General features: G+C 55.3%; 8 protein-coding genes across 8 annotated transcripts in view; 4 read left to right on the top strand and 4 right to left on the bottom strand.

Moving 5' to 3' along the window:
- Window positions 1-1118: 1118 nt before the first annotated feature.
- Window positions 1119-2679, bottom strand: UREG_07254 (Cas4p protein; the record flags this gene model as incomplete). The annotated part of the gene is made up of 5 exons (XM_002582435.1): window positions 1119-1481; window positions 1544-1951; window positions 2008-2225; window positions 2361-2434; window positions 2504-2679. 5 exons carry the CDS (start codon window positions 2677-2679, stop codon window positions 1119-1121), a joined length of 1239 nt encoding a protein of 412 aa, XP_002582481.1.
- A 1250-nt stretch (window positions 2680-3929) lies between these two features.
- Window positions 3930-5784, top strand: UREG_07253 (uncharacterized protein; the record flags this gene model as incomplete). Its single annotated transcript, XM_002582434.1, has 6 exons — window positions 3930-3946; window positions 4003-4072; window positions 4138-4218; window positions 4290-4640; window positions 4699-5124; window positions 5188-5784. 6 exons carry the CDS (start codon window positions 3930-3932, stop codon window positions 5782-5784), a joined length of 1542 nt encoding a protein of 513 aa, XP_002582480.1.
- Window positions 5785-7414: 1630 nt separating this feature from the next.
- UREG_07252 (3-phosphoinositide-dependent protein kinase 1) lies at window positions 7415-9603 on the top strand (the record flags this gene model as incomplete). The annotated part of the gene is made up of 2 exons (XM_002582433.1): window positions 7415-9220; window positions 9274-9603. 2 exons carry the CDS (start codon window positions 7415-7417, stop codon window positions 9601-9603), a joined length of 2136 nt encoding a protein of 711 aa, XP_002582479.1.
- A 1511-nt stretch (window positions 9604-11114) lies between these two features.
- Window positions 11115-12944, top strand: UREG_07251 (uncharacterized protein; the record flags this gene model as incomplete). The annotated part of the gene is made up of 2 exons (XM_002582432.1): window positions 11115-11687; window positions 11745-12944. The coding sequence occupies 2 exons, from the start codon at window positions 11115-11117 to the stop codon at window positions 12942-12944; spliced, it is 1773 nt and encodes a 590-aa protein (XP_002582478.1).
- Window positions 12945-13460: 516 nt separating this feature from the next.
- On the bottom strand, window positions 13461-13865 carry UREG_07250 (uncharacterized protein; the record flags this gene model as incomplete). Its single annotated transcript, XM_002582431.1, has 1 exon — window positions 13461-13865. The coding sequence occupies one exon, from the start codon at window positions 13863-13865 to the stop codon at window positions 13461-13463; it is 405 nt and encodes a 134-aa protein (XP_002582477.1).
- Window positions 13866-14126: 261 nt separating this feature from the next.
- UREG_07249 (uncharacterized protein) lies at window positions 14127-14966 on the bottom strand (the record flags this gene model as incomplete). The annotated part of the gene is made up of 1 exon (XM_002582430.1): window positions 14127-14966. One exon carries the CDS (start codon window positions 14964-14966, stop codon window positions 14127-14129), a length of 840 nt encoding a protein of 279 aa, XP_002582476.1.
- A 190-nt stretch (window positions 14967-15156) lies between these two features.
- Window positions 15157-15955, bottom strand: UREG_07248 (uncharacterized protein; the record flags this gene model as incomplete). The annotated part of the gene is made up of 3 exons (XM_002582429.1): window positions 15157-15675; window positions 15727-15789; window positions 15836-15955. 3 exons carry the CDS (start codon window positions 15953-15955, stop codon window positions 15157-15159), a joined length of 702 nt encoding a protein of 233 aa, XP_002582475.1.
- A 190-nt stretch (window positions 15956-16145) lies between these two features.
- The window catches only part of UREG_07247 (uncharacterized protein), a gene marked incomplete at both ends in the record, with an annotated part of 1363 nt that continues 1002 nt past the window's right edge, over window positions 16146-16506 (top strand). Inside the window, 2 exons of the mRNA XM_002582428.1 lie at window positions 16146-16331; window positions 16370-16471. Coding sequence (XP_002582474.1) covers window positions 16146-16331; window positions 16370-16471 — 288 coding nt within the window. The remainder of the gene's footprint in view (window positions 16332-16369; window positions 16472-16506) is intronic.

The raw sequence follows: 16506 nt of genomic DNA, 5'->3' as shown, positions 1-16506 counted from the left end.
TTGGTATCTGGATGGTTAAAAGAGGCTTTGGCTATTAGTTAGATTAAGCAAGTATGATATAACCTAGAAAGAATAAAAGTAAAGAGAAGCAATTGAGAGGCGATGAGGTGGGTTCGGCTGCGCGGGCGGAGGAGGCCGGAGAGGTGCGGTGTGCTCAGAGGGAGACGAGCAAGTATATAAGCAGCGGCAGGTATGGAGGCTGTTCTTTGAGAGGCCGAAGATGGATTGGCCCGGGGTGACAAAGAAAAGAAGGGCGTTTGTCACGCAGAATGAGAGGAGAGAGAGAGGATGAGTGAGGAAGAGAGGAGGAGGTGAAGTGAAGAAGAGAAGAAGAGAAGAAGAGGAAGAAGAAGGCTGAACGCGAGGTCGGGGAACCGGCGCTAGACTGCATGTGGAAACATCCCATCAGACGGGTGGTACAGGTCGGTACTTTGGATATGCCGTCTATACTACCAGAAACGAGGTACTCCAAAGTACCCAGCATCTACCGGGGGTGTGGCCAATCAACGACCGTGCTAGGCCCCGCTGATTGCCGGAGGAACCACGAGCCAAGCACTCAGCCAGCCAATCAGGCAGCAGGGTTTGCTCCGAAACAAGCTTCCCGGCATTAAAGGCGCCAATCACCGATGAGCTGCATGACTCGCGCCATCACGGTCTAGCGCGGCTTGGCGGCAACAAGACTAGCCTGCAATAGGTTTAGCGTCAGAGTGCCCAGACGGCTCACAAGCGACGGATTATTAAAGTCCCGCTCCGTAGATCTGTCAGCGGCTGCGGTCTGACAAAAGCGGTCTCACAAGTGGAAATGCTACCTGCATCATCATACAGAGAATAATAATTCTAGTAGAAACGTTGATACATGAAAGGAAGAGAAAATGGAAGGGTCATTAGAAGGCTATAAAACGGTGGTAAAAACACAAGGACGCCAGACCTGACTTTTCCCGCACACGCCACCAAAATGTCCATTGTGTGGCCTGTGAAAGCATTTCTATATTACCTTTTTCATATTAGAGCCAAGAGGCTGAGGTGCTTTCTGTCGAAATCACGACTGTCGAGGCGCATAACAGCTGTAAAGGCCTTGGATATCCGTAGACACTCCCGAGCGGTTTTTCGCACGGATTTCACGCATTGTTCGCCGTCGTTTTGCCCGGGATCATACCCTTGAGGCTGTTGGGATCATACGGCCCACCGACTTGCACCAAGAGGCAGATGATCACAAAGGCAGAGACGCCGACGACGATAAGGCGACGCCTGATCGGGTTGGTGGCACCGTATTCCGCCCACGACCGATTGGCCTGGCTGGCATATTCCTTCATCTTGTCAGCGCCCAGCTTGTAGTAGAGCAGGCCCCCGATAGCGATCGTATATCCAAACAGTTGAAGCGGCGTCACTGGCGTCTTCCACCACATTGCGGAGATGGTGACCAGGAGAATATCCTTCAAAACACCGCACAGCGTCAGAACGAGAGACGAGGTTTTGCCAATCTATTCGCGCATGCAATCAGTCATCCTTAGTCTGTGTACAAAACGTGGACGGGGCAACATACCAGGAAGACAACGGCAACATTAAGCAAAAAGGCCACCATTCCGTTGGCCAAAAGAGTAATCAGCCCGGCCTTTTGGATATCTGCCAACCCGCACCGTGGGATTTCGACAAACAAGGCGACCACGAAATTCATAACGGCACAGACAGGGGCGAAGTAATAAAGGGAGACCAGCGGGTCCATCTTGTATTCGGCTGAGCTCAACAGACGCTGCACCATGACAAGTCGAGTGGCCTCGAACGCGATACCGCCGATCTGGAAGAGAAATCCAATCAAGACGAAATGGATTTCACCAAACGACGCAATGATGACTCCGAGCACAATGAACGAGACATTGAACAACACTCGCATATTGGGAGGCGCCATTCCCAGAGACCAGGTGCAGATGAGTACGGCGACGGGAGTAGTGGCCTGCAGGATAACGGGTTAGAAGAGGGTAAAAAGGCGGGTTTCCAAGAACTACGTACCTTGAGCATCTGGATAAAGGCTACGCTCAGGTACAGGTATGCTACGTTGCCGCAGATCAAACTCAGGCTGAAAAAGAAACCAATCGGGACAATTGCACGGAGGTAAACCCGGCCTGTCATCTTAACCTTCTTCCGGCCGTCAAGCAGAGTGGTGGTGCGGGCTAGGACCTGGGTCATGAACGCTGCAAATGCCAAATGCCATGTTGTGAGGATGATCGCTGTAGGAGCGGATTAGAGAGCAACGATCAACGAAAATGGAGCGTGGATACATACGAAATGCTAGAGTCCGCCATCAGTCAGTGTTATTCCAGGATCGCATCTCCTTTCGAGATTGCTGGTTTGGGTTGACTTACGGAATATGCTCTCCTTCTCGTCAAGCAGGTATTTGTTATAAAGAATCACGGAGGAGCTGAAGAAAATCCACGAGCTACAGCAACGAAATCCCCGTGTCAGCCAATGCCAGCAGATAGTAAAACCGAGAGAGCTGGTTCCTCACACGACGTAGAACGCAGGATGCAGTGTCGACTTGGGGGGCTCTGTCTTGGGAACGGCAGGGTTGACGGTGGGCAGGACCGGAGCGTCAGCGGTCGAGGGCGACGAGGAGGAGGGAGAGGAGGCGGCTGGCTTGTCCTCGCCGGAGGATCTCGATTTCTCCTGCTCGGCGGCAGACATGGCGACGGTCGTTGAAAAGGAACGAGCTTGATCCGCAATGAACCGTTGAAAGTCGAACGGCCGCGATCGAAGCAGGTTACTTCGACCGAATGCGCTGGAAGCCAGGGGGAAAGGGGTTCAGACGCAATTCCAAGCACGAAAGCACAAATGTCAAGCGAGAGACAGAGCGGTCGGCGAGGATATGAACAGGAGCCAAAAAAGGTTCAGATGCGACGAAGAAGAGTGTTGGAAATTGAGAGCAGGGCCAATTGAGCCCGGTGGGTGCCAGGTTGGTCGGTGTGGGACGAGGCCCCCAGCAGCTAACTAGTTAACTAACTACCACGCAATCCTCTGCGGATTCATATCCATTATTAGGACGGTCCATCACAGGGCGGCTTGGGCGATTATCCCTACAATTAATGGCTGCCCCTGCATACGTACTACAGATTGCTCTTGATGTGATGTCTGGGATAAATCAACGCCACCCCTGCTGATGTCTCTGTTCGCCCCGTAACCAACGGTTTTACGTGAATAGGCGACTGCCCAATAATGCCCCCGAGACTTGTCTGTCAATCGCGGTGTGTGATTAAGACATGCACGGCGATGACGACGAGGGTATTTCTACAGATCCAGGGACGAGCCACAACTCTAGACTAGAGCCCAGTTAGTTACGCAAGACTGGCTGAGCTTCCGTCTGATCACAACTGCAGCATCGTCCATAATGTCTTCTTCTCCCATCGACACTCTTATATATAACTTATTCCTGCATCTCCATGCGTCCGAAAGAGGAAATCCTCCCGTCGCCAGCGGGCACACGTGGTGCTTCTGATTGGCCGGAAGCGGTCGCTGTGGGGCGCGGTATTGTGAGGGCCGAAAACGGAAGTCCCGCGTTTCAAACATGCTGTGCAGCGTAATACACACAAAACGTGAAATTTGGCCCCGTCGCGGCGGTTTTCTCGGCTGTTCATTGGTGGGATCCGGGGATTCCGTACTAGGGGGTTCCTGGAGTTACAGCTCCGGCTGGCCTTGGCGTGTTTGTCGTGTTGGGTCGAGATGACATCCCGCCATCAAAAAGGCCGCGTCGATTCCTCTGATCTTTCAGTTTGTCTGTCCGTTACTTGTGTCTTCTTGAGCTATCTGGGCTTTTGTTTTTGTTTTGTTCAGGCGTAATAGAAGCTCTGTCCTGTTCCCCTGCTGGTGTATATTTGTTTTCCTGGAAGACTTTACCCCTCCATTTGCGCCAAAGGAGTAACTGGAGTCCCGCCGCAGCGATGACCAGACAAGATCAGTACGTTGCAACCTCCGGCCTTGCCATTAAACTCTTTCATGGCTGACGATTTCTAGCGTTGTTGATGTTCTCGTTATCGGTGCTGGCCCCACTGGGCTAGGAGCCGCAAAGCGCTTGCACCAGATCGTGAGTTGCGGATTCCCCTTGGAGAGGGCGTAAAATGGAATAGTCTGGCTAATTGACGCGAGTAGAATGGGCCATCTTGGATGATTATTGATGCAAATGAGACTCCCGGGGGATTGGCCTCCACCGACGTGACTCCAGAAGGATTTGTACGCTGTTGATCTCCCGCCTCATTCAGTGGTTTCGACCGATTTACTGACGCCAACTATTGTTCCTGTAGCTGTACGATGTGGGTGGCCATGTCATCTTCTCCCACTACAAATACTTTGACGATTGCATTGATGAGGCGCTCCCAGCAGAGGACGACTGGTATACCCATCAGCGCATTTCGTACGTCCGCTGCAAGGAGCAATGGGTTCCGTACCCCTTCCAGAATAACATCTCGATGCTTCCGAAGGAGGAACAGGTTAAATGCATGGACGGCATGATCGATGCTGCCCTGGAGGCCCGAGTCGCCAATACGAAGCCAAAGACGTTTGACGACTGGATCGTCCGGATGATGGGAACTGGTATCGCGGACCTGTTCATGCGGCCATACAACTTCAAAGTCTGGGCGGTGCCAACCACAATGGTGAGAAAGCCCAAGCAATTTTGCTGTCAAGGATTGAGTTGCTAAGTACACGCGATAGATGCAATGCGCGTGGCTAGGTGAGCGTGTCGCCGCACCGAACCTCAAAGCGGTGACCACCAATGTCATTCTGCAGAAGACAGCCGGCAACTGGGGTCCCAACGCAACCTTCCGCTTCCCTGCCCGTGGCGGTACCGGCGGCATTTGGATCGCCGTCGCGAACACCTTGCCTAAAGAGAAGACACGCTTCGGTCGCCACGGTGCCGTTACAAAGGTTGATGCGGAGAATAAGACAGTTACTCTGGGTGACGGTAGCAGAGTCAGGTACAAGCGGTTAGTTTCCACCATGGCCGTGGACTCGCTGGTTGAACGGATGGGCAACCAAGAGCTAGTCGATCTTTGCAAGGGCCTTTTCTATTCGTCTACCCATGTCATTGGTGTAGGGATTCGCGGCGAACGGCCAGAACGGATTGGTGATAAATGCTGGGTACGTAAATCTTCGCGCGCGCAACTTACCCCCAGGCGTGAAAACTGACGTTGAAAACTGCAGCTGTATTTCCCCGAAGACAATTGTCCGTTTTATCGCGCTACCATTTTCTCCAACTACTCTCCCTTCAATCAACCTGACGCTTCGAAATCATTGCCCACGCTTTCTTTTGCAGATGGCACCGTTCCTGATGGAAATGCCAAACCACAACCAGGACCATACTGGTCCATCATGCTTGAAGTTTCCGAATCCCGCATCAAACCAGTCAACAATGATACTTTGTTGGCCGAGTGTATCGAGGGGCTGGTCAACACTTCAATGCTCAAACCTACCGATGAAATCGTCTCTACATATCACCGTCGCTTTGACCACGGCTATCCTACCCCTACACTCGAGCGAGAGGGTGTTCTTACGAAGCTTCTTCCTCGCCTGCAGGACATGGGCATCTATTCGCGTGGCCGCTTCGGTAGCTGGCGCTACGAAGTTGGCAATCAAGACCACTCCTTCATGCTGGGAGTGGAAGCGGTGGATAACATCATCAATGGAGCAACAGAGCTGACGTTGAATTACCCTGATTTTGTGAATGGACGAGCCAACAACGAGCGGAGACTTGTGGATGGCGCGCAGGCGTTTGCTAAGGAGTTGGAGATCAGAAACTAATGGCATCCCTGACATGTTTTTGCCATTTTAGACGGGCGATGGGGGTTTTCAATTTACGGGTGATTTTTATGAAAGAAACAATGGTCAAATGGAAAACTGCGCGATATCTGTTTTTGATCCACACCGCTTAATGTCGCTGATGCAACATGTTTTTGCATGTAATTGTTGGTTCTTGTGAAAGAGCACATAGAGAGAAGAAATAATAATACCCGAGCATTGCTTTGATGGTTCTGCCAGAAGTGTGATACTTGTGAGAGCAAGGGTGTCCTGCCAACTGCTGCATGGTTTTGTAACCACAAGGTCTGTTGGACCACCATTCCACACAAGAAACACAGCCATTCACAACAGGACCTGCCTGAGACCAGCTCTACCGGGAGAGACAGATGGCGGCTGGCGAAAGTGACGCGGTGGCTGCATTTCCTGGTGGAAGGCTGTGAATGTGTTTGGCTGCAGAGTGACTTTTGGCATCCCCCGATTGCTGAGTAATCAGTACCAGTACCGTCTGCGTATGTACTGTACGTAGCGCTGGTACGGAGTAAAGCGAGTAACCCGGTTATACTGAATGTATATACCGTACAGTACCGTCCGAATACCGCACCAGCCCACTTACATAATCCCGGTACCTCCTGTGCAGGTCTCACCTTCGCTCTCTTGCAACTCTCCCTCTCGCCCTCTTCTCGACGACGACGACAATGAGGCCCAGCTGAGATTCTGGCCGACACTGTGCCCATTCTGCTGGCTGGCTTCTCTTCCTTCTGGGCTGCCATCTGGAGCTGCCTTGCAATCCAGAATCTGCCAAATCCGCAGTCCAGTTGAGCACGCTCTCGCACACCGAACTAGATCCTGCTGCGATCGCTTCACCTCAACTATCAGCTGTCATCTTCTGCCCTTTCTTCCCTTCATTCACTAGTCCCACAACCTCGTGAATCCCCGGTATTCATCGCCAGATCTTGTTTTGCCTTGTCTCCATCCACCAACCACGGACTCGCAACGGTCACTGCCGCCCTCTCTCGACCAAAGTGCCCCTCGTGTTTCGTTGCTCAAGCACTCTGCCCCCCGGCCGTTTCTCATACACCCCTTTATTCCGCCCGCCATGCCTCTTCTTCGCCAGTGAGGTGACCAGCGTTCAGATTGATATATGAAAACGCCTGGTTGGCCCCCTTTACCCACCCGTCGCTCACTCGTTTGCTCTGTTACCCGTTGCCGCTTCGTCCCTTCGCTTGCCTCTGAAACTTGCATCCTCCCGTCTTGTGGTTCGTTGACCTTTGTGCCCTGCCATGGACGGGGACTTGAGCCTTTCGCAGTCCTTTGGGGGGCTGCGAATTGCTAACCCCGATGACACTCCTCCTGGTGGCCCAGAGGGATCCTCGAGCTCGACCCCTCGACCCCAAACTGCCGATTCAAGAAAGGGAATCGAAGGTAGGTTGAATGTGTCTGGTCTGTTGGTCTCACCTTTACACGCAAGCTGATAGAATGCCTTGAAAAAGGACCTGTATCGGACGCTTCCATATCCTCGGCGCCATTGAATCGGTTGTCGATGTCGTTACACTACCAAGATACCCAGCAGCTTCCGCTGGCCGACAGTACACCTAATCCGCCACAGTCACTCGATAGTACCCCAACTACTTCCATGCGTCCCCTATCGTCTTATTTACCTCCCCAAGTCCCTCAGCTGCCGAATGGCTCTGCCAATTCCGTTAGTAGAGGCCCGTCATATCGCATTCGTACCGAGTCTTCAGCTTCCTCTACCTCGGAATTTCCCACGAGAAGTGATTCGCGAGGTGGCTCAGCCGCTCTGCAGGCCGGTGTCCCCATTCGAGACAATAGCCACACCGATAGGTCATATAGACAATCCCCGTACTATGGGGAAAATGCTGCACTGCCACCGCGGCGGAGCTCTCGAGCAGTGCGCAACAACGGCCCTCATCGTTCCGGCTCCCAATACAACCCCGACAACGGTTCTGGTCAGAGCTCTGGGGACTGGCAAGAGCGTGGTGCTGCCGTTGCTGTTCGCCAGGAAATCGATGCTAATGGAAAGCCTGTGTCAAAAACTGTCAGGAAGGGTGTTAGGGATTTCCAATTTGGTCGAACTCTCGGTGAAGGCTCTTATAGCACGGTTGTGGCTGGGACCGATCGGCAGACTTTGAAGGAATATGCCATCAAGATTCTCGATAAGCGCCATATCATCAAGGAAAAGAAAGTCAAGTACGTTAATATTGAAAAGGACACTTTGAATCGACTGACCGAGCATCCCGGTGTCGTTCGACTATACTACACCTTCCAAGATGAGAATTCTCTCTACTTTGTCCTTGATATCGCGCTGGGTGGCGAGCTCTTGAATTTCCTGAAGCGAATCGGGACCTTTGATGAAGAATGTACTAGGTTCTACGGTGCGGAGATTCTAGATGCGATTGATTACATGCACCGACGAGGGATCATCCATCGTGATTTGAAACCGGAGAATGTCTTGTTGGATAGCCAGATGCATGTAAAGATCACGGACTTTGGCACTGCTAAGATACTAGATTCACCACGACGAGCCGAAGACGGTTCCAATGGGATTTTGGATTCCGGTACGCCTGGCCGTGACAGGGCTAGTTCGTTCGTTGGCACTGCGGAATACGTTAGTCCGGAACTTCTCACTGAGAAGAATGCATGCAAGGCTAGCGATCTATGGGCATTTGGCTGTATCATTTATCAGTTACTGGCGGGGAGACCACCGTTCAAAGCCGCGAACGAATATTTGACGTTTCAGAAGATTGTCAACCTCGACTATGAATTCCCAGAAGGATTCCCACCGGTAGCCCGGGATTTGGTGGAAAGATTGCTCGTCGCTGATCCTACTAGGAGGCTTCCAATCGAGCATATTAAAAACCATGAATTCTTCAAGGGCGTTACCTGGGGTCGAGGTCTTTGGAAACAAAAGCCACCCCGTCTAAAGGCCTATGCGCCACCACCTCCGGAACCGATTAAGCTCAATGGCGGCACTGGCGAAGACAGTTTCCCCCCCAATATCAACTCAAAACCCGGTCCCACCCCGTCACAAAATAGCCGGCCCTACCCACGAGTGATTACCGAACTGGCTCCCCCGTCTCAGCTGGATATCGAATGGTCTCCGGTTCTGACACGGCCGAACGAGCGTATCCTGAAAATGGGCAACATGATTGTCTCGTCGTCATCGATACCGCATCGATCACAGAATAAGCATGGAAATGGAGAGCACGAAGGTCCCAAGAAGCTCTCTCGCTTTTTCAGCGGTGCCACGACTAAAAAGCGCCAGCGTCTCGTCATAGTCACCACCGCAGGTCGCGTTATCATCGTACCAGCGGGAGGAGAAGAGAAGAGGCTGAAATTCGAGGTGTCTCTTTTACAACCCGAGACTCATTATCGAAGCACTACGGATTTAAAGGGCCACTCGTCTTGGATCATCGATACGGTAAGTGTGATTGACAAGCATACGGTTGAGCATTTGTTAACGTGATTCTATAGCGAGACAAGCGCCTTGTGTTTGAAGAGACCAAGTCTTCTGCCACTGAAGGTAACACATCTGCTCTTTCCACGCAGGAATGGGTAGAAACCCTGGACCGATCGAAAGAGATGGGGGCTTTAAACCCCGCGACCGGGTCCTATCTGGGCGACGAGGGCTTCCGAGACCTGTCCTCTGGAGTTTCGAGCCATGCCAACACTTTGGACCGGTCCGAGGAGATTTCAGGAGGAAGACTCGTGAAGAACCAAAACCCAGGGGATTCGGACTCGGTCAAGGCGAAAAAGCGATTCAGCCGTCGACATTCAAAGAACGGGCTTTCAGCAGTTTTCTAGAGGCAAAAACAATGGCGCAAGCAATAGCTTTGAGCCCGGATCACTGCAACCGAGATCATCTCTGGGGTATTTTGCATTGTTGGCGTTGGGGAGTTTTTCTCTGGACCTAATCTCTCCCTGTATCCCCTTTTCCGCCCGTACACTTGTTCGCATCAAAACAGCACCTTACTTTTCCTTGATCGTTGCGTCGACATACCCGCCTTCGGGCTACGAATGATGACCTGCACTATCCCCAGCTGAAGCGTCCTGGTTGTGAAGATCCGCCGTTGAAATTTTCAAGTGGATTCGTTGTCCCATTTCCTACATCTGTTTTGTCGTTTTGCGAAGACGGTTATATTCCCCTCGTTTTGCGCTGTGCATATTGTGCTTTCTCCCCGTGACAGTACAGTAGTTCCTTTCATTCTCCTATTTGCATGAACGTCGAGCTTCGATAGAACCCGTCGTCGCTCCTTGTTGCCCCGGGTCAGTTGAGAGAGCGTCGAGGATTTGATTAAGCAGCGAGGCATTTGGCTCCGAGCAGTCACATAGCATTTGATTCCCTTACCATCGACCGCGGCTCCGTTGCCATCTCCAATACATACTTTAATTGCTTCGTGATAACAAACTAGTCTTTTATTCGAAAAAGGTCTGCTAAATTAGAGCAATTGCTACAAGAAGATTCTTTCTTCCGACTAATCTATTGTTTATGCCATTGGAGCTTTCGCGTAAATCAAAGGCTTTTTCGCCTGTTGTCCCCGGGCTAATGAGACATGCCTCTACTCTACCCGTAAAGTAGCCAATGCCGCGCTGCTGCCAGGCACCCAGATACAGAGACAACTACGCCGCAGCACGCCTGGCAGATTCATCGAGTCACATTGACAACCGCGCCTGGGCTGCTCGTCCCAATTCGCGGTGCGTCGCCGAAGCCAGCGAGGGATATGGCCGCATCAGCTCTCACTCTCGTCCTTGGAGCCGCAGATCGTCGGGGAAGCAGAAGAGCGAACGTTGCTGTGCCGCAGGTCGGGTTGCTGCTGGGCCGCAGGACCATTTTCAGCTCCTGTCTTTTTTCTCATGAACAGCGCGGCGGGTCTGGAGTAAATCGAGAATAGGAAGACGCTCTGAATTGCTGCCATTCCGACCCAGCTGCTTTGCTCTGCTTGCTCACGGTCCAGCGTGTGGCGATACAGAAGCAAGTCGCTGCAGAGGTGATTGGCGGGCGGCAACTGCACGGAGGCGCTTTTCGAGGCGAGTGCATTGGCGCAAGGCGGAGCAGAGACGAGGACCAGCGGTGGATGAAGAGTCAAGAGGGCTCGTCTGTGAGAGTTGCGTTGTGTGTGTGTTAACTAGTTATCCAGTTTCATCTCGAGATTCTTCGCGTTGTTGATTTCTTCCATCTGAGCCCATCTCAACTCCCTTCTCGCAGTCCATCTTCTCGCCACAACGACAAGCAGCACAACAGCCTGATCCCCTTGCTCCCTTAGTCTCGCCCAGCAGTGCAGCTCGACCATGTCCCGATCGCCCGCCATCAGAACATGACAGCGCGTCCCCAGCCTTGCACCGAACTGCCCGCTTCGCTGCCCATGGTCTCTCACCCCGAGGCCACGGCCCGTCCCAGAGCCGTCCGCCCTCCGCAATCCGTGGCCTCGTCGCGTCACCCCCAGCATCCCCAGCACCAGCACCAGCACCAGCATCGCCGTCGGTTCAGCGGCGGCCGTTCGCACCACGGCGGCTCCTCGCACCAGCCGCTGAACGAGTTCCCCATCTTCACGGGCACCGGCGACGTGGAGATTGTCATCCGCGCGTCGAACCAGGAGCGCAAGTACCTGCTGCACCGCTTGATCCTCGCGCAGAACTCGGGCTTCTTCGAGGCCGGGACGAGCGAGGAATGGTCCGGGGTGCAGGCACAGCGCGAGGAGGCGGATCGCGCGCGGGCGGACGGGTCGCCGGACGGCGTGCCGGAGGGCAATGGGCTGGATGTGGTTCGGGAAGAGGACGAGAATGGATCGCGCACGGCGGCGGCGAAGAAACCCAAGCGGAACCGGTGGAGGTATGAGCTGGACTGGGAGAATCGAGAGGAGGATGAGCTGCCCATTCTGGTGCAAAAGGTGAGGATACTGAGCGGATTGATCTTAGGATACAGATACTGATGCGAATTGATACAGCCACCGACCGCCGGCAATGCTGTCTTTGCGGAAACGAGACCACGGCAGCCTCCGCCGGCGAGGAACAAGCCGCCGCCGCCGCAGCAAGGGTTCTTTCGCACAATGGTGAACCTGACGGGCATCCAGTCGGCGCTGCATCTTCCCAGCACGGCGACGGCGGAAGAGCCCCCGATGGACCCGACGATTCGCGACTACGACAATCTCTTTCGCATCTTCTACAACCACACGCCGAATCTCAACTCGGTCAACATCGCGTCCGCCTATGCCGAGTGCAAATCGCTCCTGAACCTGGCCGACATGTACGACGCCCTGCCGGTGGTCGGCCCGCGCGTCGACCACCACCTGCTGCGGTTCTCGTCGCGGCTCTACAAGCAGATTGCAAAGTATCCGCCCAGCTACCTGAAGCTCGGCTACCTGGCGCGCAGCCGGGTGATCTTTGCCGAAGCCCTGATCCACGTTGTCGGCCAGTGGCCCGCGGCGCTGCCTCACCTGGGCCCCAACTCGTACTCGCCGCTGCCGGACCCCGTGCTGGACGTGATCGAGGACAAGGTCGACGACCTCGAGGACCTGATCGCCCGCACCGAAGGGAAGCTCTTCCGCCTCACGCTGACCACCTCGCGGGGCGAGCGTGTCAGCCCCAGCAACGCCTACCTCGACTGGCTGGCCGTCTCGCTCTTCCGCCAGTTCCTGGTCGAAAACACCACGCCGCCGCCCCCGTCGATCCTCAAGAACTCGTCCTCCCTGCCCTCCCGCAACCTCCACAGCTCCGGCTCCACCGGCTCCAACGCGACCGGCCGCCAGAGTGCTTCCGCACCCGCTGGCGGCGGCGCGGGCACTGGCACTAGCACCCGCGCTGCCGCACCTCCGCCTCTGCCACCGCAGCCGTTCTCGATAGGCCGGACATACCGCCTGCTGGGCTCGTCGAACGCGCAGGCATATCTCTCGCACGACGAGCTCAAGCGCTTTCTAAAGCTGCACCCGTCCTCGGATTCGCTCTACTCGCGCGAGAACTTTAAGCGGTTTGAGCGGAAGATGGATGAGATCAAGCGGCTGGCGCGGGAGATTGTGAAGCCGCTGATGCGGAATTTTCTCGAGCTGGATTTGCGCGGGGGTAGTGACGATGACGGTGCGTCGCATGGCTCGTTGTTGCAGTATTTGACGTGCACCAGGGTCGAAGAGGCGGATTTCCCGTGGGACTGAGCTGGGGTCTTTATTTGCTTGCTCCCGCCCTCTTTTTTTTATATTTCGGCTTGCCTACGGTTAGCCGGTTCGATTCGATCCGACTGACGAACGAACGTTATATCAATGACTCCAAAATACGTTGTTGCGATGGTAGAGTATGTTTTGTTTTCCTCTATATTCGCGATATATCATGAGATTTACGACCATGAGATGATGACAATCTTGCCGTTCTAATACTGTTTTTTTTTTGGTTTTGATATCCCCATTTGCATTCTTCTTTTAGTCTCTTGGATACGGGAGCGAGTACTCGTGTACTCCAGGAGTGATGATCTGTTGAGAGAGTCCTACTGCCCTGTAATGATGCTTGGTCTGTGGAGGGGACTGGGGTGGCACTTTATTTACTTTAATCTCTTTCGTGTACTTATTTTGGTCTATTTAGTTGCAAAGTAGAATGTCCCGGATTATCGCCAGTAGTTATATCTCCAGATCTAGCTCCATCTCTACTCATTCAAAGCCTCATCTACCGTCTCCCACTCAAACCTCCCTACCCCCAATCATCTCCATCCCCATCCAATCCCTCAGCACCTCCGGCACCACCACCCCTCCCCTCTTCTCATCCCACCCGTTCTCCAGTATCGCCGCCAGCACCCGCGGCACCGCCACCGCCGTGCCATTGACCGTGTGCGGAAACCGTGCCGCGGACGCCGTGCGCACGCGCGTCCCCAGCCGGCGGCTCTGGTAGTCCGTGCAGATCGAGGCGGACGTGACTTCGCCCCAGCCGCTGGTGTCTGCTGCAGCAGCTGGGTTCATGCGCGAGGGGAAGAGGGCTTCAATGTCCTGTTTGCGGGCGGCGCTGGCGCCGAGGTCGGCGGTGGGCATTTCGAGGATGCGGCAGGGGAGGTTGAGGGAGGAGAGGATCTCGGTTTGGATGGAGAGCATTTCGGCGAAGAGGGAAGACGATGACGGTACGTCCGGGAGATGGTCTGCCCAGCCAAAGAGTTCGACCTTTGTGAATTCGTGGACGCGGTAAAGGCCCTTTGTATCGACGCCTCGGGGCACCCGCTTCGGGCGCGATAGCAGCGGTTCAACGCCGACGAATCTTCAACGGACAGCTTGTCCGAAGGCATGTCGCGGCCGGCGTACATGGCGGCCAGGGGGATCTCGGCGGTGCCGGCCAGGCAGCGCTGCGGCTTGCTCCGGTCACGCTCGGGCTGCTCGATGGCCCAGATGTGCTGCTCGTTGTTGGGCGTCGCGCGGCTGGAAGCCACACGCCTCGGCAATATACGAGTAGACGAGCGAGGGCGGCGCGACGGGCTTCCAGCCGCGACGCATGGCGACGCGCAGCGCGTACTGGACCAGCGCCTGCTCGAGCAGGGCGCCTTCGTTTGTAAGATAGTACCACCCCCAGCCGGTCGAGGTGGCGGCGCTGGCAAAGTCGAGCAGGCCCAGGGCGGTGCCGATGGCGACGTGGTTGCGCGCCGGCTCCGGCGACGACACGTACGGCGGCGGCGAGTGCGGGTTGTAGTTGATGTAGTCGCGCACGCGGGGGGTGTCGCCGACGGGCGTCTCTGGGGCCGTCAGGTTGGGCAGGGCCAGGGCCAGCTGCTGGATCTGCTGGAGACAGGCCTCGCGCCGGTCCGTCAGCGCCTGCGAGGCATCCTTGAGCTGCTTTGCTTCCCGGTGGAGGGCCGCGAGCGCTTCGTTTTTGTAGTTGTCCTGTTCCTCCTTGCTCGTGGCGAGCCTGGCGATGGCCTTTTGGACGTGTTTGATCTTGGAGCGCGGGGCGTTGAGCGAGCGCTGCAGGCGGGCGGCTTCGTCGGCCAGTGACTGGATGCGCGAGGGATATTCGGCGAGCGCCGTGTAGTTGCGGTCGAGGCAGTTTTGGGCGTAGAGGCCGGCGTGGTCGCGGATGTGCTTGATGTTGGGGGCGGGTTTGGGGCCTGTTGCCGGACGGGCGTCAAGAAGGCGGGAGGAGGAGGAGAAGCGGCGAACTGGTCGCAGGCATGTTTGGCAGCGGAGGCAGATGAACGGCGTGTTCATGTTGTCGATGTGTGGTGGAGAAATGATGAGACGCACGATGAATAAAAGATATAAAAAATATATCAACAAATTCAGCAAATGATTACAGTTATTGACCCCGATTGATTACTATAACTACTACCGAGCTATCCAGAATTCATCCAAACGGCCGAAATACTTTGCCATGATACTTGTTGCTACTTTGCGATACTCATTCATTGCCTCTTAGAAACGGCGGCAGCTTGTGCCTCTTGATCCGCGCATACAGGCCCGCAACCACCAGCAGCGCGCTCAGCAGCACCGTCCACAGCCGGATGTGCAGCACGCTGCGGTTGTAGTCCGTCTGCGTCGCGGCCGCAATGGTCGCCAGCTCCACGACAAAGACAACGTAGCCACCCAGCCGATGCCACTTGTACACGCTCTTGCCGGCGTCGACGCTCCCAAAGACCCGGGCGGGGAAGAAGTACTGGGCGACGCCGACGGCGGCCTGCAGGAAGATGAGGATGTAGGCGACCAGGCCGAGGATGGCGTGGACGGACTTGAAGCGGGTTTCGGGGTGCGAGGCCTTGTTGATCTCGATGACAACGAGGGCGGCGATGAAGGCCAGGTTGGCGACCAGCAGCACGCCGAAATGCGCCAGGGCGCCGTGTCGCTTCTGGGCTGCAGTGTGCGTCGGCTGGAGCAGCAGGATGGCCTGCGTGGAGAGCAGCACGCCGGCCGAGTTGAGCAGCTGCAGACAGTCAGTTGGAGATGACACGGAGCATATATATATATGGCTTACCGGGTGCGGCGAGAAGAAGATGAGGTCGTTTGTAAAGACGGCCGACCAGACCAGCGCGGCCAGCTTGGACAGATTAGCAGAGCTCGTCTCATTGCAGCGGGAGACTCACGATCCAGATGCCCGCCTGCGCAACGGGCGCCGTGCCGGTTGCCAGGTTCGCGATGATGCTGCCGTGCTCGGGCTGCGAGACGTCGCCGGGGCGGCCCAGCAGCGGTTCGTGTTCAGACATGATGGCGATGATACTGATCTAGTTAGTTATCGTTGTTATCCGTGGATGTTGAATCATCAAGAGATGATGATGACTCTTGGCTGCTCTTGAACCAGCCGGCTTGTCGGCGCTCTCCGACGGCTAACTTTGGATGTAGATATATAAAGGACGCTGTAGATATAGATTATAGAGTATCCTGTAAGTATATACCATGGAGACTATCACCGATCCCAGCTGCATCGACCGCCGCTTCGCCAAAACCACCAACCTCGCGTCCGCCGCCCTCAACGCCTCGATCCTCGCCTGCAGCAACGAGTTCTTCGCCGCCGCCGCCAACCTGCTCACGCCCGCCGCCCCCGTCCACCGCCCCGGCCTCTTCGTGCACTCGGGGCGCCTGGTACGACGGCTGGGAAACCCGGCGCCACAACCCCGCAGCCCTTTGACTGGGCCATCGTCAAGCTCGGCGTGCGCAGCGCCGTCATCGAGGGCGTCGAGATTGACACCCGCGCACTTTGTCCGCCAACTACGGGCGACAAAGTGCTTCGTCGAGGCCCGCTCATCTCCACGACGAC

This window comes from Uncinocarpus reesii, genomic scaffold (genome assembly GCF_000003515.1).
Source record: "Uncinocarpus reesii 1704 scaffold_5 genomic scaffold, whole genome shotgun sequence".
Classification (NCBI taxonomy): Eukaryota; Fungi; Ascomycota; class Eurotiomycetes; order Onygenales; family Onygenaceae; genus Uncinocarpus; species Uncinocarpus reesii.
Note: the sequence above shows the minus strand (reverse complement) of the source record. Positions and strands in the feature narration are given on the sequence as shown.